Consider the following 25,348-nt stretch of genomic DNA (forward strand, 5'->3'; position numbering starts at 1 on the left):
ACTTAGAGGAAAATCTAATGCAAGCTTCTCTAATCTAACTTGTGTTACATGTAACGGAAATTCCTTGGTGCACTATAAATAATTAAATGGGTAAAGGTAACATCTCACCGTATAGTTCTGGTGTCGAGTGATTGAAGGCACAAAAACAAGACTAACAATGTTGCTGAGCTTGGACGATGTCTGTCTACAGAGCTAACTAGTGCAGAATACACATATACATACACCTGCAGGTGTATATTGTACTGCCCAACTACATGTATCAGTACTGCAGCTAGACTTGGGCAAGGGTTGTATCAGGTCTAGTAAGGAAAGGGAAAAAGAAGGTGGAGAGGGGGAAGGGTTGGTGGGGAAGGGGAGGAAGTATTGGTGGTGAGGGTGGCTGACAGCTGGGAGGAAGGTGCAGCAACACGACAGGATAAGCCAAGAGGACTGAAGGATAGAAGGATGTATAAGGGCAATGTTCATCTATGCAGTACAGAGAAGCTGACATTGGGGGAGGAGGGACATGGGGACATGGATTGTTCAGCAGCCACTGACATCGAGTATGTTGTGCTCAGTAGTGTGTTCCACAACTGGGTGGTTAACTCTGCTCTTGGATACATTTTCACAGTGGCCATTCATTCGGGTAGATAACTGGTAGGTAATCATGTCCACATAAAAGTTACAATGGAGCAGTAAATAACATGACTGCTTTCACAGGTGATAGGTCTTGAATATGATGTGCTGCGGTGCACTGTGCATATTTAGAAATTTTGTTTTCCACAAGAGTATGACACATGTGGCCAGGGTTAAGAGTAGCTGTGTCATAAGAATGGGCCAGAGTATTTTGTACATTGGGTGGTGAGTGGTGAATTATCACTTTGGGAACTACGGGAAGTACATGTTTTGCCTGCAACAATCTTACTGTTGCATGTACTTCAACTTTGGAGGACGTCTCCAGTTACCGTGCTATTTCCCTCACACACTATGTTACATCTGTTATTCGTAATGTAGCACAACTGAGTCTGAAGGAAAACTGGGACCTGAATTCTGTTCTGACAATGTGCCACTCTTGTTTCACAATGGTCGTAGTGTGGGATGACATGTTTAACAAACTTTCCAAAGTTCTTACATATCAACGTGTAACAACAACAACGCTGTACTATTGTACATATAATAATTTTTTTCTGATTTTTCGATAAATTAGTGTAATCGATGTTCTGATTTCATTTCTTTTCTTTTTCATGCCATTATGATAAAGAAACTGTAAACAATTTTCGATGTGAATATTAATGTTTATGTCAAATTTCAAGCAATATTATAATAGAATTGAAGTGTAACAAATGTTGTAACTGTTGTAAGATGTTAAAGTTTTAATTGTGCGTCTGGTCCATACGTAGGCAATGTATTAGGATACGTAGAATGCAAAACCTCGGGTGAATACCCGGCTTGTAAGGGAGCGGTAAAAGGTGGATGGCAGGCGAGCGCAGGAAAATGCACACGGGCGCTGCACGGCATAACGGGCTCAGCAGTAGTAGTTGGAGTTTGGCATTGGTCTGAGCAACCCGGTCCGGATCGAGGAGGCTCTCCTGGAAGACATAGTTTCATTGAGCCTCGGATATGCCATTCCGACGCCTATACAGCATGGCAAAATTCCATAGGCACTAAATGGAAAAGCATTGCGACGCTATGAAGAAGTAAAGTGCCGATACATCACGAGCCATTGCTGTGGTTGTATGTGTGCTCTGTGCCTCGCCATCTTGCTGCCCGCCAACCGCCGCATCGATACGAACAGGTTGAAACTTTTAGTACTGTATTCGTGTGGACCAGTGTTACTTTTGTTCCATACTGTTCAATAACAACTTAAATTTTACCAGAACTGTCCTATCATTTAATTATCCTCACAACTAACCTAGCCAGGGTCCTTTCCAAATGTTGTGCAATCCGAGCGTCCCGAAATGAAGAATTAAAGTTTATGTTAATAATAATTACCTGCAGACCTAGCTATGTTAGAGTGATGTTTAAGGAACTGTCTTGTTAATGAACCATTAGATAGATAACGAAGGTCTGACAAAGTTGGAAGATAATTTTGAAATTGGTTTAGTAATGAAGTTTAATTATGTCGAGACAGATATAATGGTATTTAAATGAGCAGGAAATAAGATAAAAAGAGTAGTAACTCATATAGTGGAAATTTTGAGCACGCAATGATTTCAGTAATTAAATTTTTTGTATACAGAGATCATAACAGTTTCAGGGTCCCCCCCTTTTTTATTCATTTGAGTTCTGAAGTGTTCCAAACTGATTTGATCAGTAAAGTTAAAGTCAATATCAAAAAACCAAAATTTATCAGTGTTTTACCTTTATCAAAATTGACATTGTGTTTGTGTTTCCAAAGTGCTATTTCTAGGGTAACCTATGCCCGATTTTAATCAGATCAATAGACAGTACGAAGTTTTGTAGTAAACATTATAGTGTAATGTTGTGTATTTATGGTTTATCCATATTAGTACAGAAAGTGAAATTATCAGTTCGGTAGATTTTCTGGTTCTAAAATTTACCATATTATGCAGTGTTATTACGTGTTGTTTTGTATGAACGTACATCAACTTGTACAGGGAAGAAACTCAGTTAATGCCTAATTAGGCTGGCGACCGTATTATTAGCAAATTGGTAGCATATTCTGTGTTGTTTCTTGTCCATCCTGACGTGTAGTTGCATTTCGGACTTGCATGACGTATCATTGTTATTACAGAGTGGGTGTAAGTCTGATTTGCCTCCATTCAGGTACACGCGGTCAATTTCTATACAAAAATCCTTTCTCATAAGGTGAAGCCCGTCAACTTACCATAGTACAGGCTTTAAGGAGTATTGTGTGCCCCACGCGCACGTTACAAACGCAACATCTTGTGTAGTAGTGCTGCATTATGTGAAATGTGGAAATTTATTTCTAGCCCAGAAAACAGTTTTAATTTACACAATGCTTCATCTCAATGGACACTCACCACAGAGACTTGTTATTACTAGTATCATAGAAATATATTCTGAAGACTACAGGTAAAATTGAAAAATTTGCTTATTTCTGTTAAGCACTATGAATATCACAGAAGAAACAAAACCAGTGGTTATTATTCACACATTAAAAATGAAATTCAATGAAGAGGAGTAAAGACGAAGAGGGAGTACTGAAATGAATGAGAAAATAAAGGAATAAATCAAAAGCAAGTATTGTTGAAAGTTCTTGCCAAAAGTTTGGTGGTTTTTCAGTCATTTACCACCATACTGGGTTGTGTACTTTTCTGTAGTTCTCTCATAGTACTTCTCAAAATCTTGTTCATTTCTAATGCAAAGCACACAAGCTGCTTTACATGGTACTGGTCAATCAATACACAATGTTTTCAATCAAATGGCTGTGAGCACTATGCAACTTAACTTCTGAGGTCATCAGTCGCCTAGAACTTCGAACTAATTAAACCTAACTAACCCAAGGACAGCACACACATCCATGCCCCGAGGCAGGATTCGAACCTGCGACCATAGCGGTTGCTCGGTTCCAGACTGTAGCGCCTAGAACTGCAAGGCCACTCCGGCCGGCAACGTTTTCAGTCCAAATTAGGCATTTATAGCTACGAATGGTGGGCTAGCCGTGCACCATCTTTTTCCTTTACTACCTTTTGCAATTACCACAGAACTTGGAGCATCTACTGGATTACCTACTGTGGTCTGCACCTTGCATGGAAGAAGATCTATTTGTGAGTCTGAGTGAAATTAAAGAGCAGTTATTCTTTCATTTGTTTTTAATGGTAATAACCATGTATGGTTTTGTTTCTGATTTGAATAAATAAATAATAATTAAGGCTCCATAGACTAAGAACAAAGAAATATCAACAAAAGAGGTTCTAGTTACCTGTACACTTCTTCTGGATTGAGACTTCCCTCATCCATCTCCAGAGAAGGCCTAGACTGTGGAGTTGCTGGAGACTGAACATGTGGTGATGGTGATGGGGGCGAACTTCCTGTGCTACTGCGCCTTACATGGCTATTTACAAGGCTTGCTGCTGTTTCCTGTACAATTAAATGACTTCATATAAACCTGCATTTGATTTTGCTATTGTCGAAGTGTACTTACATTAACATTTCTCACATGATTCAAATTTCATCTCTCTAGTTCTACAACTCTATTTATCCTCCTCCAACTACAACCAGAACCACCACCACCACTACAACTAAAAGTTCTACTACTACTGATAACAACAGTGATGATACTGTTAGTGACTGAGTTTTACTCCTATTACACATTTCATGTGATGGACTTGAATGAACTGTCTACTAGTTCATAGCTCACTCGCATGACAATTGATACACTAGCAAACCATTTAATTGCACACTGTATTCTAATCCAAACAAAGTTCAAAGACCTCATTAAGGTGTGAGGCCAGAAACATGAGGATATAAAACTGACCAACTGTTGAAGCACATACTGGCCACTGTTTAATTTATATGTATTACATTTTCAGGCAGGAGTGTACAACATAGAATTCAACGGCAGTTAAGGACAGTTGATTACAAACTAGATTGAACATTTCAGCAATATTTCACTATTTAATGGGAAAAAATACAATTATTTGGCAGAGGGAGGGGGAAATGAAAAGAAACAAAAGAGTGAGAGACGAGCAAAAAATGTTAAAGTTTTGCATAAAACACAACACTGTTCTTCTCAGGTATAAATTGTGTACATGTGTGATATCATTACGAAATAGATGGCATAATTTTGGTTTAATTTCTTAGGACTGCGTTTGATCAAGAGTAATGAACTTAGAGATTACTGCCTTTAGTAAAGAACTTGTCTCCATAAAAGATATACAGATTTCATAGCTGCCATGCTACAATAAGACTGAGTGTGACAGCAACAAACTACAACCAACAGCTTACCCTACTGAATCACCCCAATCACAAAAAAAAAAAATTTATCCTGTCCGTTACTTTCTTGTTCACCTCAGCAATTTATAAAAAACTTTTCTACATCTTTCTGAACCCCTTTAACTACAGAACAAAATAATTTTGTGTAATGTGTTTTTCTAGAAAATTCTCACAACATACTACTATAAACTGTGTTGATCATATTGCCCTGGTGTCTATCTCGATAGCTCTGGCTGCTATGTGGACAACTTGGGTTCAATTTCTGGTACTGCTGGGATTTTTCCTTAGTATGAGGACTGAAATGGGGAGCACTCAGCTTCATGATACCAACTGAGGAGCTACAGGAGTGAGAAGTAGTGGCTCCAAGGTCAGGAAAGCTGACAAAAAAGGCCGGGAGAGCAGAACACTGAGCTTTGACTTCAACATTGCCACTGGAGTCAGGAACAAACAATTACTGGAGGTAACAGACAAGTGGTGGGGGTCTCATTCTTCTCCCACATCATATTACACTTGATTGTGAACAAGGTGGGGCAGGCAGAAGTGATACTAGTGATAAGTAAAACCTGCCATGCATGATTTGTGGCTTGCCAAATATAAATGTAATGGTAAAAAAGATTTCTACATTGTTGCTTGAATCACTACAGGAATCAAGATGTTTAATACAACACAAAATTACAGAAAGTACAATAACTGGCAATGTCCGAGCCCGGTAGCTGAGCGGTCAGCGCGACAGAATGTCAATCCAAAGGGTCCGGGTTTGATTCCCGGCTGGGTCGGAGGTTTTCTCCGCTCAGGGACTGGGTGTTCTGTTGTCCTAATCATCATCATTATTTCATCTGCATCGACACGCAAGTCGCCGAAGTGGCGCCAACTTGAAAGACTTGCACCAGGCGAACAGTCTACCCGACGGGAGGCCCTCGTCACATGACATTATTATACTGGCAATGTGTTAAAACAATGTTCACTGATGGTTTTCACAAAAATAGTCATCTCAGTGATAAAAAAAGTCAAACAAAGCTCACAGCATAGCAGAAATAGTGTGCATCAAGTATAAATGTTTGTCATAATGCTATACATACAGAGGCAGAATTTGAACAGAATTGCAGTAATAATCAGTTCCACATCGAGTGTCCTAAATCTTAACATTATCACTATTAATTACCACACAAGCTAATCTACATGAAGTTTCAAGCTACACATAATTAAACAATGTATAAGTGAAAGTGTTTCCTGATAATGTATGCTTACCTGGTAATCTGGAGACAGTGATGACAAAATCATTGTCACCTGAGGTGTATTCAGGTTGAATAATGCAATTAGAGCGTTCTGAGCGGCTTTTCTGATTTCAGCTGATTTCTGATCATTTGTCCAACTGATTACTTTGGCTAAAGCTGCAGCTGCTTCTCGGGCACCTGGGTTAAAGGATGAGGCATCCATATAGGATGCAAGCTGGGCCAAGTATTGAAGAACAGCTACTTTAACTTTAGAATTGGGTGTTTGAGTCTGATCAACCAGGAACCTTATAATTGCATTCATTTGGAGTTCCAGTGGAAATGATTCCCTGCAGGATAAAGCAAGAAAATATAAAAACAATATTATTAGAAATATTAAGCAAACTTAGAAAACAGCAGCACACACAGCCAAATGAGATTTAAAACTTTCACACCACTTTGGCAAGTTGCATGTGCATCTTAAAAATATTATAATGGAAAATTTTAAAACTAAATATAGTTGTAGAGGATTATGGAGGGAGGGAGGGAGAGAACGCATGACTAAAAACACAGATAAAACATTTAATAAAAATGTGTACTGCTACGGGTGGGGGGCGGGGGGACCATAAATATAAAGCTCCCTTTCATAATTCAAATGAATAGTTGCACCTCTTTCTTGTTTTCTGCTGCTAAGATTCCCCAGCTGGCTCTGAATATGAAAGCGCAAAATTATGAAAGCTACTATTGTCTTACATCAACAGAATTTGTTAATTTGTGTAGTAATGTAAAACTCAAATCCGAATACCTACTTCAACACAGAACAGATAACACATTTTGCAAATTTAAAATATATAACACTTACCTTACAATAGATAATGACTTGTGTATTTTATTTTGGATTGAACCCAGCAAATCTCCACCAAGTTTATTCATGAGACGTGTAAGCAGAATGTATATCCAATCATGTAAATCATCTTTATGTGCTAGAATTAGTTCATTTAGAGTATCCAGAAACATACTGTCAAAGCACAGTTTGAGAATATCAGTACAAAAGATTATACGCAGAACAGAAACAAATAATTGATAAAATGAAAACTGTCAACAGAGTGATAAGAAAAAGTCAATAAGCTAGTAAATAAATGACAAAGGAGTGTGTGTGGTGATCATTTTGTGGTTGAATCTCTTTCTTTGTCTGCACTTGCTTCCTAATATATAATGAGAGAAATTTGGTTCTGCCTTCAGCAAACACAATTTTTCTTGTTTTACTACCACGTTTCAGTGAAGTTTCTCCATCTTCAGTTAGACATCCTGCAGAAGCACGAAAACACAAAATCTACAAAAAATGACATAACGGAAGGCAATAATCATAGCTGTACTACAAATACCAAAGAGACTTGTGAATACAAATATGTAATAATAAGATAATAAATAAAACCAACTGAAGATAGGAAAACTCCAAAACACGCTTGGCTAGTAAGACAAGAGAAACTGTGTTTGTCCAAGGTGGAACCACGTTTTCCTTATTGCATATTTGTTGTGGTAGGTAGTTGTGGGTACAAAAGAGGTGCGGAGCAGTGAGTGTGTGTGTGTGTGTGTGTGTGTGTGTGTGGGGGGGGGGGGGGGGGGGGGGGGGGGGGATAGCACGTTACATATTGAGGAAGGTGCTAGTCCTGCCTGTGGCAGCGTGTAGGGACAGGATAGTGGGCTACTAGGTGCCGCATCAGGAAATTTTGCTTGAGGAGGGAAAGGGGGGGGGAGGGGGGGGGGGGAGTGAAAAGCAGAGAAGGGGAAAGGTCTATACAGACGTTCTGCAAGGATGTAAGGTGTGTGCAGGGCTGGAGTGGGAGCTGGGAAGAGGATAGACAGGTGCAGGGAAAGGGATTAGTGAAGGTCAACGGCACGACGGAGGATATGTTGCACGGAGAGTTCTCACGTGTGCTATTCACAAAAGCTGATGTTGGTGGGAAGAATCCACAAGTCAGAGACTGCAAAGCAGTTGCAGAGGTCAAGCACATAGTGTTGGACAGCATGCTCAGCAACTAGGTGGTCCAGCTGTCTCTAGACCACAGTTTCGTAGTGGCCATTCAATTAGACAGACAGCTAGTTGGTGATCATGCCCACATAGAATGTGACACAGTGGTTCCAGCTAAGTTCATAGATCATACAGCTGCTTCCAAAAGTGGCCCTGCTGCTGATGGGGTAGGAGATGCCTGTGACAGGACTGGAATAGGTGGTGGGAGGAGGATGTAAGGAATAGGTTTTGGATGCAAGTTTATTGAAAGGATATGAGCCTGATACAGAGGGATTGGGAACAAGATTGGAGTTGGGAAGAAAAGGATGTCGTGTCCATTGTGTGCATGTTGGAATATCAGACAGTGGTAGGGGTTATTACTTCAGAGTGTGACAAGAAGTATGCAAAATCTTGGTGGAGAACAGATTCATTAGCTCCAGTTCTGGGTGGAACCCAGTAGTAGGGAAGGGTGAGAGTGTTCATTTGTTTGTTTCTCTGTAATGATGAGCAGTCCCCCTCCATATACACCACTAATTCCTTCGTTCCCTGGACTCAGCCTTAATTAGTCCTTGTTGTCCACCTGACTATCCCCTTCCTTATTCCCAAAGAAGCCTTCTATCCACCAGATCACCTACATAATCCTTTCTCCTTTTCTGCCCCCCCCCCCCCTCCCTCCTTCCCCCAGCACAAACTTCTTTTCTTTTCTTCTCTCTCTCTCTCTCTCTCTCTCTCTCACACACACACACACACACACACACAAACAAACACACACACACACACACCGCAAAATGACTGTGCCAGGAATGGCGGAGAAATGCAAACTCATACAGAGGCTTACCAATAATCATCCATTTGTGCATAATTTGCAAATGGAACATGAAAGTATGCAAATTATAGTGATACCAAAGTACTCTCTACCATAAATTGAGGTAAGACTGCTTGGGAACTGTAGAGGTATAACTGGGTCACTGAAAGAAAATCTGTGACAGCCAACGGAAATGTTGCCAATGCTATTATGCGGCTGTTTGTTGTTACACCATGTCAGTCGTCTGACTGAATATCACACCAGATAATTGTAGGTTTGTTACAATACGATACTAGTGAAGTGTGGAAAAAAAAAAAAAAAAAAAAAATGCTAATAACCTCAGAGGATCAAAACATACTCTCTTTGTTGTTATAAAGAGAAAGTTTGGAAATATATGCTGTGGAAAAGTAAAGATTACAATGTTTCAGTATTTGAATGCATAGATTCATCTCTTACCCACAGCTATGTAAAAGGGCACTCTCCACAGTCTTCAAAGAGTGTCATCATTATCCACATCTCCTATGTCATTGTCCCCATCTTCACTTCTGCTGCTATCATCCCCTAATCTTATTATAACCTCTTCCACTCTTTGTTACAGAGCACCTTCTTGTTGTCATGCCTCTTCCCAGATGTACCACATACGTTAGACTGTATTGTTTCACTTTATGATCGTGATACTGCCCAATACTTCACACGCAGAAAATTCGACATCTTTTAATTTTAAGAGTTTTATTTTAGTCTGCAACATATGATTTCAACTGAGGTGACACAAGTTCTATTTGCATTGAAACGGCAGTACTAAGGTGGAAGTTGGAACATATGACCATTGTATTCAGTAATTTTGTCAATTTCATAAACGGTATTACGCTCTTTCAAGAATGACAGCAGTTCTGACTTCTTCATTTCCCTATCAAGTGAATCTTTGCAGTTCTTCCTAGCCCATCCATAATGTCATTCTTCCTGATGCTGCAGCATGTAGGGGCTCTACTTAACTGCACTAAGTGGTATGGTGCATTATATTACAGGAAGTTCTTATTTTTGGAAGAACCACTCTTTAAATTTTTTTGCCGACATTTATATGCGCTAGTCCCCCCCCGATTTCTTTGATGTAAAAAACTGTGGAGGATAATAAAAGCATTTGGAACAAACCCACCAATTGCTCCAGCATGTAAAAGATTGAGCTGACTGCCTTTTCCAACTGGAGCTTTCATCGTTCCTCATGTGATGTCATAATTCCACAGAGTCAGTAGGGAACGACCAGCACTTACCAACATTTTGTCCAATCAAATGATTTTTTAATGTCTGCACTACTTTTTTAGTATCACTAAAAGGCTGAGTTTTTTCTCTGGAAAACAACTCAACTCGCTGCCTTGTAGTGAGAGAAGCAGCTTCTTCTGGGTAGGATATTCTTTCTGCATGTAATAGTCTCACAGGTCCCTGAAGTGCACCCTCCTTAACATTATCCAGTTCTACTGTTTTAGCAGCATGCACTACCATGGAGTCAAAATAGCAGCAGTTGGTTCCTCCAGATCTCCAGTACTCTCTCCCTCATTTTTATCCTTACAGAGGTCGCTTCAGTTTTCAGAGCAGCAGCTACTCATTCTATGACTTCTGAAGACAGTGTAAATGGTCCATCATTATCCCTTTCTTCCTCGAAATAGCATTGTACATTATATAAGAGTTAATGAGATTGGATCCTCATGGTAGATGAGATTGGATCTTTATGGTAGTGCCCTATGGCAATATTTACAAATTCCTAGGCTCCCCCCACACGATGCGCTCCAAGTGTGGGTAGTGTCAAGGGACATTATTCCTGTCACCTGACTATACACACAAGATGCAATCTAACTCAGTTCATAAATACAACTTAAAAGAAAGCAGTTAGTATAAACAAAGTGTTTTGAATTGAACATGGATACAACAAAAATACAATTGTTCAAGACATCAATTCTAAGTCTAAATAAAATAAAATTTAAATCAACCTTTATTGTTGAAAAGAAAGACAAAGTTAAATATTAATATGTCTAAACTTACTTTTGTATGGGAGTCCATGAACATTTTGGTAAAAATTTCAGTTACTCATTGGAGTTTAACGCGTCTTAGTCTGTTTTCATTTTGGAAATATGCTTGCAATGAGACCAGCCCATCCTTACGCTCATTCCAGTGTGTGCTGGCACAGTTGTTTATGATGTCCGAAATGTTCTACAGGGAAAAGAAACAAAAAAGTGTACCAACTGTAACATGTTAAAACACATTATAATATTTTGTCTCCATGTCCCAGTGAGAAACACATTTAAGTTCATGTTTATTTTGAGACAATTAATTACACAAGTATACTCAAATGGGTCTTTTTTATTATTTCTGTCAAATTTTAAAATTGTGACACTTAAAGTTGTGGCATCATCAATGGATTTAAAAAAACTGTGTGCCATGGAAGATGGTTCTACAGACATGTTCTCAGAATGTTACTTGTAAAACAATACATATGGTAATAATGTAAAAACATTAATGATGATGACAGTTAACGGAGACAAATTCCTGGACACTATTTATTGAGCTGCATGAAAATTGATCTGCAGGGTGAAATTCTCAATATGTGTATAAATACATGTAAAATACATTAAATATATGTTAAACATATTTAATATGTGCATATGTGGGCAATGCTACAGGTAAAAGGCTCATCCTAAACCCCTGGAACAATTTCAACCAAATTTGGTACACACATTAATTACGATCTAGAAAGAGATACTGCGGGAGTAAAATCCACCAGCCTCCTATTGAGAAGAGGGTGATACCATGGAGGGATATGAGGAGTGGAGGAGATGGACAGAGATAAGGGAACGTAAAAAATGGAAAGCGGAGGGGGGGGGGGGGGGATGGACAGAGAAAGGAAAGATGAGGAGAGGGACAGAAACAGAGGGAGGAAGATATAGGTATAGAGAGAGGGAGGAGGAAATGAAGAGAGAGAGGGGGAGGAAGACGAAATGAACAGAAAGAGGGCAGACGAGGAGATGAACAGGGAAAGGATAGCGGAGGTAGTGGACAGATATTGAGTAGGAGATACGGGGGTGGGAGGGGGGGGGGGGAACCAGACAGACAAACACAGGAAGAAGAGGAAATGGAATGAAATGGGAGAGAAGCAGACAGACGGGGGGAGGAGCAGACCGACAGTGGAGGGGGGGGGAGCAGACCGACAGTGGGGGGGAGGAGCAGACCGACAGAGGGGGGAGGGAGCAGACCGCCAGTGGGGGGGGGGGAGGAGCAGACCGACAGTGGGGGGAGGGGAGGAGCAGACCGACAGAGGGGGGAGGGGAGGGGCGCACAGTCAGAGGGGGGAGGGGAGGGGCGCACAGACAGAGGGGGGAGGGGAGGAGCGCACAGACAGAGGGGGGAGGGGAGGAGCGCACAGACAGAGGGGGGAGGGGAGGAGCGCACAGACAGAGGGGGGAGGGGAGGAGCGCACAGACAGAGGGGGGAGGGGAGGAGCGCACAGACAGAGGGGGGAGGGGAGGAGCGCACAGACAGAGGGGGGAGGGGAGGAGCGCACAGACAGAGGGGGGAGGGGAGGAGCGCACAGACAGAGGGGGGAGGGGAGGAGCGCACAGACAGAGGGGGGAGGGGAGGAGCGCACAGACAGAGGGGGGAGGGGAGGAGCGCACAGACAGAGGGGGGAGGGGAGGAGCGCACAGACAGAGGGGGGAGGGGAGGAGCACACAGACAGAGGGGGGAGGGGAGGAGCGCACAGACAGAGGGGGTGAGGAGCGCACAGACAGAGGGGGGGAGCGCACAGACAGAGGGGGGGGGGGAGCGCACAGACAGAGGGGGGAGGAGCGCACAGACAGGGGGGGAGGAGCACACAGACAGGGGGGGAGCACACAGAAAGAGGGGTGGAGCACACAGACAGAGGGGTGGAGCACACAGACAGAGGGGTGGAGCACACAGACAGAGGGGTGGAGCACACAGCCAGAGGGGGGGGGGAGGAGCACACAGACAGAGCGGGGGAGGAGCACACAGACAGAGGGGGGGAAGAGCACACAGACAGAGGTGGGAGGAGACGGACAGAAGAGGTGGGGAGGAGACGGACAGAAGAGGTGGGGAGGAGACGGACAGAAGAGGTGGGGAGGAGACGGACAGAAGAGGTGGGGAGGAGACGGACAGAAGAGGTGGGGAGGAGACGGACAGAAGAGGTGGGGAGGAGACGGACAGAAGAGGTGGGGAGGAGACGGACAGAAGAGGTGGGGAGGAGACGGACAGAAGAGGTGGGGAGGAGACGGACAGAAGAGGTGGGGAGGAGACGGACAGAAGAGGTGGGGAGGAGACGGACAGAAGAGGTGGGGAGGAGATGGACAGAAGTGGTGGGGAGGAGACGGACAGAAGAGGTGGGGAGGAGACGGACAGAAGAGGTGGGGAGGAGACGGACAGAAGAGGTGGGGAGGAGACGGACAGAAGAGAGGGGTAGCAGATGGACAGAGATAGAAGGAAGGAGTAGATAGGCAGAGACGGGTGTAGGAGGAGATGGATAGAGAGATGGAGTATGCAGGCAATGCCAAGTATTCAGATAGTTGAATTACAAACACTGGTAAGGCAAGCTTAGAAACATTGAAGGCAGAGGTGGCTAAGACACGAATTACTGATGAAATATAGGCACTCATCAATGAAATAAGGAAATATATGGAATCAAAGGACATGATTGCTAAACAACAGTACTACATGCTTAATACGAAATCAAAATGAGAAATAAACAAAATCAAGGTAAATGAGAAAGAACTTGTAGGGCAACAGGAAACACTTGTTCACAAGAAAAGAGTCACCACATATAAAAATTTCAAACATAATATTTGGGAAACCACTTATAAAGTACATTTGTGGGGACATGATTATGTGCAAAGAATGAGCAAATATATGGCAGGAGAATATAAAAAGTCTTTATTACGCAGAAGAGCAGTTACACAGTGAGAAGAAGAGACTGATGTGGGAGAAGAGAGATATTACAGGCATAAACACCCATCAAAGGGAATGTCAACTACTCACATGACAGCACAGCAAATGTTTGGGACAACAGTTCCACAAGTACTATTCAAAAGTGTGATGATCAACAAATTTAAATTAATTCAATTGTGTTCAATGTTATAAATCTGATCATTACAAATACCTTCAAAGCAGTAATGATTAATGGCAGTGACACTGCTGGTGGTGTAGTGGTAGTGTGTCATGATGAAAGATACAACCCTGTTAAGTGTCTCGTGACACTGAGTACCAAAAGGTGATACTATAAACAAAAAATAATAAAAAAAGTAGTGTCAAAATGATGATAAAACTACAATGTTAACAAACTGTTTATGGTGGTAAAAACTGGATCTCCATCACACCTCGAAGCTCGCTTCGACCCAAATACTCCAAAAACAAAAACAAATTAGATTTCTGTAGAGAGCACAATTAAACCCTGCTGTCATCATAAAAAGAACAGAAAACAAGTAAAAAAATCAATCTAATTATTGTAACCCTTACTTGATACGCTTTTATGGAGCAACATGCTTGACACATTGGGGCATGGAAGTAGTGGGTGGGGGGATCGCACTCCAATGACAAAAACTGTTATAACAAATAATCTACTGAACAACTTCACTTGAAAACTTTTATAGCTGCTCAAAAAACTCACTTTTTGAAGTTATATGGGTTATATAATCAAAAAATAAGAAAAAAAACAACAAAAAATTGAAAACATTAAAGGTTCTTTAAAAGAAATCATGTAAATGGCCAAAAATTTAACTGAGTTTCCTGAAGTTAGAGATATACAGGGTGGTCCACTGATCATGACCGGGCCAAATATATCATGAAATAAGCGTCAAATGAAAAAACTACAAAGAACAAAACTGAATGGGGAAACCAGATGGCGCTATGTTTGGCCCGCTAGATGGCGCTGCCATTGGTCAAATGGATATCAAACTGCATTTTTTTAAATAGGAAACCCCATTTTTTATCACATATTCGTGTAGTACGTAAGGAAATATGAATGTTTTAGTTGGACCACTTTTTCGCTTTGTGATAGATGGTGCTGTAATAATCACAAACTTATGGCTCACAATTTTAGACAAACAGTTGGTAACAGGTAGTTTTTTGAAATTAAAATACAGAACATAGGTACATTTGAACATTTTATTTCGGTTGTTCCAATGTGATACATGTACCTTTGTGAACTTATCATTTCTGAGAACGCATGCTGTTACAGCGTGATTACCTGTACATACCACATTAATGCAATAAATGCTCAAAATGATGTCTGTCAACCTCAATGCATTTGGCAATACGTGTAACGACATTCCTCTCAACAGCGAGTAGTACGCCTTCCGTACTGTTCGCACATGCATTGACAATGCGCTGATGCATGTTGTCAGGCACTGTCGGTGGATCACGATAGCAAATATCCTTCAACTTTCGCCACAGAAAGAAATCTGGGGACGTCAGATCTGGTAATTGTGCGGGCCATGGTATGGTGCTTCGACGACCAATCCACCTGTCATGAAATATGCTATTCAGTACCACTTCAACTGCACATGGGCTATCTATTCAGTACCATTTCAACTGCACATGGGCTATGTGCTGGACATACATCATGTTGGAAGTACATCGCCAATCTGTCATGCAGTGAAACATCTTGTAGAAACATCGGTAGAACATTACGTAGGAAATCAGCATACATTGCACTATTTAGATTGCCATCGATAAAATGGGGGCCAATTATCCTTCCTCCAATAATGCCGCACCATACACTAATCCGCCAAGATCGCTGATGTTCCACTTGTCGTACCCATCGTGGATTTTCCGTTGCTCAGTAGTGCATATTATGCCGGTTTACATTACCGCTGTTGGTGAATGACGCTTCGTCGCTAAATAGAACGCGTGCAAAAAATCTGTCATCATCCCGTAATTTCTCTTGTGGCCAGTGGAAGAACTGTACACGACGTTCAAAGTCATCACCATGCAATGCCTGGTGTATAGAAATATAGTATGGGTGCAATCAATGTTGATGTAGCATTCTCAACACCGATGTTTTTGAGATTCCCGATTCTCGCGCAATTTGTCTGCTACTGATGTATGGATTAGCCGTGACAGCAGCTAAAACACCTATTTGAGCATCATCATTTGTTGCAGGTCGTGGTTGATGTTTCACATGTGGCTAAACACTTCCTGTTTCCTTAAATAACGTAACTATCCAGCGAACAGTCAGGACACTTCGATGATGTTGTCCAGGATACCGAGCAGCATACATAGCACACACCCGTTGGGCATTTTGATCACAATAACCATACATCACCACAATATTGACGTTTTCCGCAATTGGTAAACAGTCCATTTTAACACGGGTAATGTATCATGAAGCAAATGCCGTCCGCATTGGCGGAATGTTACGTGGTACCACGTACTTATAGGTTTGTGACTATTACAGTGCTATCTATCACAAAGCGAAAAAAGTGGTTCAACTAAAACATTCATATTTCTTTACGTATTACACGAATATGTAATAAAAAATGGGGGCTCCTATTGAAAAAAACGCAGTTGATATCCGTTTTACCTATGGCAGCACCATCTAACGGGCCAACCATAGTGCCATCTGGTTTCCCCCTTCAAGCTAGACGAGTTTCATTCTTTGTAGTTTTTTTCGTTTGATGCTTATTTCGTGAGATGTTTGGCCCAGTCACTATCAACTACATAAAGAAGCATATTTATTCTGAAAAATGAAAGGTATGCCTATCGTGAAGAAGTGAAAAAGCTGTTACCATCAAAATAAGCAAAGTTTTTATTGTTTAAGAACAATATTCAAGTGATTTTGATTAGAAAATAGAAGAAACCTGTTCATTATAATGAAATGAAAGAATTTCAGTCAAATTTGCATAGCTTTAACATGCACACTCATCACAGATTAATGTAAGTCCCATAGTGCTTAGAGCTGTCACAGATTAATGATTTTTGTACACTTCAAGTAACCTATCACATATACGTCGAGTTTGCAAATTACACACCATCTCATTATTAGAACAGAACATCTATTGTAAAGAAAAGAAGGGGAGAAGACATGATAAAACAAAGTGCACATACTTGAAATAAAATGCATTTAAATTTCGCAGACTCGATCTAACTTGACACCCTTGGGTGTAGGCAACCCCAGTCAACTTAGGATAGTTGCCATAGACAAATGGCCACTTTCAGAGTGAAGCAACTGACTCTAGGGTGTAGTGGTACTATAAAAATCATAATAGATAGTGCTATAAGCCCAAGTTTCTACGTTTTACATAGTTAAAGTACAGTCTCCTGCAGATGGGTGGTTTACTTGCTTCTGCAATTCCTTCTAATTGGTCCCCAGAACCATTAAATTTTCAGCAAACAATTTTGTTGTTATTCTCTCACCTATCCCTATTGTCACTTGTGACATTACATATATTATCCATCATCACAATGAAAAGCAATGGAGATACTACACTTCCTAGTTTTAGATCATTTTTCTGTGTTAGTCATCCTGTTCTCCCTTTTCCCACTCTCACTGAACTCTCATACAATAATTAAGTACAGAATATTTTGAATATATTTTGTAAATACTGGTACTACTAAAAGGTTACTCTTAATAATTCTTTAAAGCTGACAATTGAAACAGACATTTTCCTTCAAATGCTATGAAAGACGAGCAGAAAAATATAAAACTTACAAATATAAAACTTACATCACCAGACCTCCTGTAGCAATCAAGAGATCGCTCTGAACACACACTGGATGTCTCACTGTCATCTGAATGATCATCAAACGATCTGTATGCCTTGCGGCTGAGTGGTACTCGGCTGCCAACTTCATTTCCGTCAACTGAGTCGAATGTCTGTTTGGAAGTAAGAAAGTTACTGATGTAAGAATAGCCGTATAAAGTATTTTAACACTTAAATGTACAACAATTAAAACAACAATTACAATGAATGTTCTGAGAAAGTAACGCAAATTACTGGTTCTCCAAAACCTTAACAGCAAACCATTAAGTCCTCTCCTTCACATATGTTTACTGGTCCTCTCAAAATCACAATATACCTTCCTAAGATATTAACCTAGATATTTTTATCCAAGCAAACACCATCACTTTTGAGAGGGTCAAAACCATGTCGGCTGAACATTTTGTTTACTTTTGTAAAGAGAAAGGAATCGCACAAGACTAGATAAGGGCTGTAAGATGACAACAACTCATTTTAGGAGTGTCACAAAATATTTAGGTTTGGTTGCCCTGATGACAGACACACACATTGTCTGACGTAGGTATATCTCTTTCCTCATTATGTGGAGTCTTTCCAAAACCTCATTAGGTTGTTGCAGTAAATAAATTTACAGTCACCACTTTATCTTCTTCAATATACTTAAATCCACTTCCAGTTTTTCTTTGTGATGAGATCACGTGTGGCAGATAAGTTTGCTTCGAATATCAAGAGCCTAATATTTTTTATGTACAAACTGAACATGGTGTTAATGCCTTAACCACACTAACTATAACTGTTTATATCAGAATATGTAAGTCATCCGTTGTAAACCACACTTTAAGCATTCTATAAACTTTGGTAGTAGCATCCTAACTTGAACAATCATAATTTCAGTTTACATCTATTTTAATTAAAGAACCTGTTTTGAGGAATTTTAGAAGTTTGAGTGAGGTGTACAACATATTTCATAGTATATCAATAGCTGCAAGCTACAGTTGTGCATTCGACAGATTTTATCAGAAGCACTTGGAGTGTAGGTACTTACATAATTTGAATATGTTTATACTTTTTTTCTGCTACTATAAATATCAAATTGCATTCCATTCATTTTTCCTCTCAATAACAGTACATACTGCCTGTAGCAGTCATAAAGGTCTGCTTTTTTCAAACCTTGTTATATGGGTCGATTAGTGAGCATAATTATGACAAAACAGAAGTTTGAGACAGAAAGTTCCAACAGCTTGAAAGAATCAGAAAATTTGATTACAATTTCTTTATCATCATAAAACAAATCAAATACCGGCTGAAAACACTTCAGTTCTTAAACAGAACTTCTAATTTTTGAAGAGCAACAGATCCAAAAGTTAAAAGTGAAGCTGCACCCCTAATTTTAAGTAATTTATTTGCTAAACAGAAAAAAAATATTGCAAGAGAGACACTGCAGCCCCATAGTAAACGCTATTAACAGGCCCAGACTCAGCCAGTTAATATTTCTAAACATATGGAAATTGTTCTAACTGCTGTCAGTTGACTGGAAGCTGCTTTAAGGGGTTTTCTGGGTTGGCTTTTGACAGAGAGAGAAACATACAAGATTCACCAAAGTGCCTTATGCACTATCCTCTCCCAGGGATACTGACTCCTTTCCAGGAAATACTGAATCTATCATTACTTGTCAATTCCAAGGTTGTACTTTGGTCATTCTAGCGACCAGCAGATAGAAGTGAGAAGACACATCCTGTTCATGGAACTGCAATGACAATATGCAGCGCTGCCCTCAGAACTGATTGCTGCCATCTGATTCTTAGCTGAGTGCTAGGTTTGAACCAGAGATTTCAATGGTTATGCAACAAGTTAGGCTGAGACTTCCAACACTTGGGACAGCAGATTGAGAACTGTAGAGTTTTCCTAAATTGATAAGGGGTGTGCTACACATCAGAGGCTGCTACACAAGTTGCTGATTGGATGCAGGGTGCACACAAGCTATTGTTAACTACTATTATTATAATTATTATTATTATTATTTCAATTTGATTACTGATCCAGTTTAAGATAATGATAGCTATAGGAGGCCTTGAAGTTTTAGTCTAAGATCTGAAGAAATGTCCCCCTCAGAAAAAGACAATTACAATCTTAGTGATCAGCTGTTAATGCACAGCAGTATGAGTTTCAGGGTAAATCAAAGTGTATATCGAAAGGATAGGTTAGTGGTAAATTGAGGTGGTGTATTCATCACAGTAGGCAAGAAATTTCACTGAGATAAAAACTGATGCTGCATTCAAGATGGCGTGGGCAAGAGTCAGATTCAAGGGTGAGTGTAAGCTTAGGAGTTGCTCTGTTGCCCACCAGAACCATCCCCTCACCTCAGTATTACATACATTTCCCAGTCATACTGTAATCATAGCAGGAGACTTTAATCATCCAGCAATCAGTTGGGAAAATTACAATTTTGTAAGGAGTTGACATGACAGAAAAACTTTGAAACAATACTAATTGCTTTCTCCGAAAATTATTTGGAACAAGTACTACAGAAGCCCGCTCAATGAGGGAAGTATATTACATCTCATGGCAACAAATAGTACAACAGCATGTGATGGAGGAGATCCTTCATGGTATATAATTTATGTAAACCTAAAGAAACATATGCTACTTGGCACATAGATAGTCGTTTTTCCCTCGCTCTATTTGCGAGTGGAATGGAAAGTACATCATACAGTATCATGCAGATTATGATCGTAGATGTAGATCTATATTTGTTGAACAGCAGATGTAAAACAGAATGTTAGGCTACAGACAGACGGATGCTGAATAACGCACATTTCCTTGTTAACGGGGCTACGAGGGAAAACTTCCATGACTATCGCTACAGAATCTTGAAAAATCCAATGCAATTCTGGTCATATGTAAAGGTTGTAAGCAGCACCATAGTTAGTGTCCAGGAACTCATGGATGATACAGGAATTGAAATAGAGGGTAGTAAACCAAAAGCATAAATGTGGAACTCTTGTTTCCAAATGTTTCTTAACTATTGAATGAAGTTCCAGGACCCAATAGACCACTTATAAAATTATATGAAGAATTCTGTGGCTGAGTCAGTCTCTCTTTTAAGCATAATGTATCACGAATCTGCAGGAAGGGGGATGATGACTGTCCCCAGTGGCTGGAAGAAAACACACGTCATGCACATTGACAAGATGAGCGGCAGAAGTGATGCACAAAACTATTGTTCAGTTTCATTGACATCCATCTGCTGTAGGACAGTCTGAACTTAAACATAATGAGGTACTTCAAAGAGAATGACCTCGTCTGCCAACCAGCGTACATTCTGAAAACATTGGTCATGTAAAACTAACTAACATATTTTGCACATGACATACTTAAAGCGAAGGACCAAAGTAGTTTGGTACACACAGTATTTATTGACTTTGACTGTATTGAGAATTTCTTTGAAGTATTGATTAGGATGTCAATGAGGCAGTCTTTCTGTTCTCGCAGCAGGACAGACGAGTACATCCTTCATTTATGAATTATTTTTATGAGCTTAAAACAGGAGTGATTTATTTTCAGTTATCTGGGTGGTTACTAGATTAATTTTTAAATTTGAACCATGGACCTTGCCGTTGGTGGGGAGGCTTGCGTGCCTCAGCGATACAGATAGCCGTACCGTAGGTGCAACCACAACGGAGGGGTATCTGTTGAGAGGCCAGACAAACGTGTGGTTCCTGAAGAGGGGCAGCAGCCTTTTCAGTAGTTGCAAGGGCAACAGTCTGGATGATTGACTGAGCTGGCCTTGTAAGAATAACCAAAACGGCATTGCCGTGCCGGTACTGCGAACGGCTGAAAGCAAGGGGAAACTACAGCCGTAATTTTTCCCGAGGGCATGCAGCTTTACTGTATGATTACATGATGATGGCGTCTTCTTGGGTAAAATATTCCGGAGGTAAAATAGTCCCCCATTCGGATCTCCGGGCGGGGACTATTCAAGAGGATGTTGTTATCAGGAGAAAGAAAACTGGCGTTCTACGGATCGGAGCGTGGAGTGTCAGATCCCTTAATCGGGCAGGTAGGTTAGAAAATTTAAAAAGGGAAATGGATAGGTTGAAGTTAGATATAGTGGGAATTAGTGAAGTTCGGTGGCAGGAGGAACAAGACTTCTGGTCAGGTGACTACAGGGTTATAAACACAAAATCAAATAGGGGTAATGCAGGAGTAGGTTTAATAATGAATAGGAAAATAGGAATGCGGGTAAGCTACTACAAACAGCATAGTGAACGCATTATTGTGGCCAAGATAGATACGAAGCCCACACCTACTACAGTAGTACAAGTTTATATGCCAACTAGCTCTGCAGATGACGAAGAAATTGAAGAAATGTATGATGAAATAAAAGAAATTATTCAGATTGTGAAGGGAGACGAAAATTTAATAGTCATGGGTGACTGGAATTCGAGTGTAGGAAAAGGGAGAGAAGGAAACATAGTAGGTGAATATGGATTGGGGGACAGAAATGAAAGAGGAAGCCGCCTGGTAGAATTTTGCACAGAGCATAACATAATCATAACTAACACTTGGTTTAAGAATCATGAAAGAAGGTTGTATACATGGAAGAACCCTGGAGATACTAAAAGGTATCAGATAGATTATATAATGGTAAGACAGAGATTTAGGAACCAGGTTTTAAATTGTAAGACATTTCCAGGGGCAGATGTGGACTCTGACCACAGTCTATTGGTTATGACCTGTAGACTAAAACTGAAGAAACTGCAAAAAGGTGGGAATTTAAGGAGATGGGACCTGGATAAACTAAAAGAACCAGAGGTTGTACAGAGATTCAGGGAGAGCATAAGGGAGCAATTGACAGGAATGGGGGAAATAAATACAGTAGAAGAAGAATGGGTAGCTTTGAGGGATGAAGTAGTGAAGGCAGCAGAGGATCAAGTAGGTAAAAAGACGAGGGCTAGTAGAAATCCTTGGGTAACAGAAGAAATATTGAATTTAATTGATGAAAGGAGAAAATATAAAAATGCAGTAAGTGAAACGGGCAAAAAGGAATACAAACGTCTTAAAAATGAGATCGACAGGAAGTGCAAAATGGCTAAGCAGGGATGGCTAGAGGACAAATGTAAGGATGTAGAGGTCTATCTCACTAGGGGTAAGATAGATACCGCCTACAGGAAAATTAAAGAGACCTTTGGAGATAAGAGAACGACTTGTATGAATATCAAGAGCTCAGATGGAAACCCAGTTCTAAGCAAAGAAGGGAAAGCAGAAAGGTGGAAGGAGTATATAGAGGGTCTATACAAGGGCGATGTACTTGAGGACAATATTATGGAAATGGAAGAGGATGTAGATGAAGATGAAATGGGAGATATGATACTGCGTGAAGAGTTTGACAGAGCACTGAAAGACCTGAGTCGAAACAAAGCCCCCGGAGTAGACAATATTCCATTGGAACTACTGACGGCCGTGGGAGAGCCAGTCCTGACAAAACTCTACCATCTGGTGAGGAAGATGTATGAGACAGGCGAAATACCCTCAGACTTCAAGAAGAATATAATAATTCCAATCCCAAAGAAAGCAGGTGTTGACAGATGTGAAAATTACCGAACTATCAGCTTAATAAGTCACAGCTGCAAAATACTAACACGAATTCTTTACAGACGAATGGAAAAACTAGTAGAAGCCAACCTCGGGGAAGATCAGTTTGGATTCCGTAGAAACATTGGAACACGTGAGGCAATACTGACCTTACGACTTATCTTGGAAGAAAGATTAAGGAAAGGCAAACCTACGTTTCTAGCATTTGTAGACTTAGAGAAAGCTTTTGACAATGTTGACTGCAATACTCTCTTTCAAATTCTAAAGGTGGCAGGGGTAAAATACAGGGAGTGAAAGGCTATTTACAATTTGTACAGAAACCAGATGGCAGTTATAAGAGTCGAGGGACATGAAAGGGAAGCAGTGGTTGGGAAGGGAGTAAGACAGGGTTGTAGCCTCTCCCCGATGTTGTTCAATCTGTATATTGAGCAAGCAGTAAAGGAAACAAAAGAAAAATTCGGAGTAGGTATTAAAATTCATGGAGAAGAAATAAAAACTTTGAGGTTCGCCGATGACATTGTAATTCTGTCAGAGACAGCAAAGGACTTGGAAGAGCAGTTGAATGGAATGGACAGTGTCTTGAAAGGAAGATATATGATGAACATCAACAAAAGCAAAACAAGGATAATGGAATGTAGTCTAATTAAGTCGGGTGATGCTGAGGGAATTAGATTAGGAAATGAGGCACTTAAAGTAGTAAAGGAGTTTTGCTATTTGGGGAGCAAAATAACTGATGATGGTCGAAGTAGAGAGGATATAAAATGTAGGCTGGCAATGGCAAGGAAAGCGTTTCTGAAGAAGAGAAATTTGTTAACATCCAGTATTGATTTAAGTGTCAGGAAGTCATTTCTGAAAGTATTTGTATGGAGTGTAGCCATGTATGGAAGTGAAACATGGACGATAAATAGTTTGGACAAGAAGAGAATAGAAGCTTTCGAAATGTGGTGCTACAGAAGAACGCTGAAGATTAGATGGGTAGATCACATAACTAATGAGGAAGTATTGAATAGTATTGGGGAGAAGAGAAGTTTGTGGCGCAACTTGACCAGAAGAAGGGATCGGTTGGTAGGACATGTTCTGAGGCATCAAGGGATCACCAATTTAGTATTGGAGGGCAGCGTGGAGGGTAAAAATCGTAGAGGGAGACCAGGAGATGAATACACTAAGCAGATTCAGAAGGATGTAGGTTGCAGTAGGTACTGGGAGATGAAAAAGCTTGCACAGGATAGAGTAGCATGGAGAGCTGCATCAAACCAGTCTCAGGACTGAAGACCACAACAACAACAACAACATTGCATATTTGGGTACTTACTATACACAGTATAGCATTTTAATACCTGGGTAGTGTAGTGTGAATAGGGACTATGTAATGTAGTCCAGTGTGGATATGAACTGGGACTGCTGTATTCGTATGCAAGTTGAATTGGTGAACCTTCACTCAAAGCTCAATGCGGTGCTGTCTTCAGTCACTCAGCTTGAGGCTGCTGCCGATGGGCGTCACTGCGGAGGGCTGAAAGTGGGGATCTATAGTATGTCCAGCACATTCCATGTGTCCCTCGACTGGTCCACTACTGTTGATGTCCCTGTTATTGCCCACACTGAGGTTGACCCCTCACCAGTGGCTGAATGGGAGGTCATCCCAAGGTGTGACAGGCAATGAAAGACTTTCTGAGATGGGAGGGGAGACTGATCAAAATACCTCTCTGCTTTGTCTGGCAAACAGGATCATGGTACTATCTACAGCTGATACACATCCTGAGCCACACGTAGTTGCTTGCCCTGTTCTAGAGGAAGCCTCTCAACCTGCAAGGTTGCAGAGGGTAGGATCAACAGCCGTTGGAAGCTCTAATGTTAGGCACGTAATGGCACCCATTAGGGACATGGCTACCATGGATGGGAAGAAATCCAGTGGGCACTCTGTGTGCATACCTGGCGGAGTCACCCAAGAGGTGGCATGGGTCCTTCTGAATGCCACAAAAAGTAAAGGATGTAGGTGGTGGCTCATGTACGTACCAACAATAAATGTTGCTTTGGATCAGAAGAGATTCTCTCTGGTTTCAGGTGGCTAGAAGAAATGGTACAGACTGCCGGTCTT

At 40.8% G+C, this 25,348-nt stretch overlaps 1 protein-coding gene across 1 annotated transcript in view; it reads right to left on the bottom strand.

The window, feature by feature from the left end:
* LOC126471166 (CLIP-associating protein 2-like) overlaps positions 1-17,773 on the bottom strand; it is a 62,255-nt gene extending 44,482 nt beyond the window's left edge. The window contains exons 1-4 of the mRNA XM_050099269.1: positions 17,646-17,773; positions 6,973-7,128; positions 6,148-6,460; positions 3,887-4,044 (exon numbers count right to left, since the gene is read on the bottom strand). Coding sequence (XP_049955226.1) covers positions 3,887-4,044; positions 6,148-6,460; positions 6,973-7,128; positions 17,646-17,773 — 755 coding nt within the window. The remainder of the gene's footprint in view (positions 1-3,886; positions 4,045-6,147; positions 6,461-6,972; positions 7,129-17,645) is intronic.
* Positions 17,774-25,348: the final 7,575 nt, after the last annotated feature.

Source organism: Schistocerca serialis, chromosome 3, assembly GCF_023864345.2.
Source record: "Schistocerca serialis cubense isolate TAMUIC-IGC-003099 chromosome 3, iqSchSeri2.2, whole genome shotgun sequence".
Taxonomy (NCBI): domain Eukaryota; kingdom Metazoa; phylum Arthropoda; class Insecta; order Orthoptera; family Acrididae; genus Schistocerca; species Schistocerca serialis.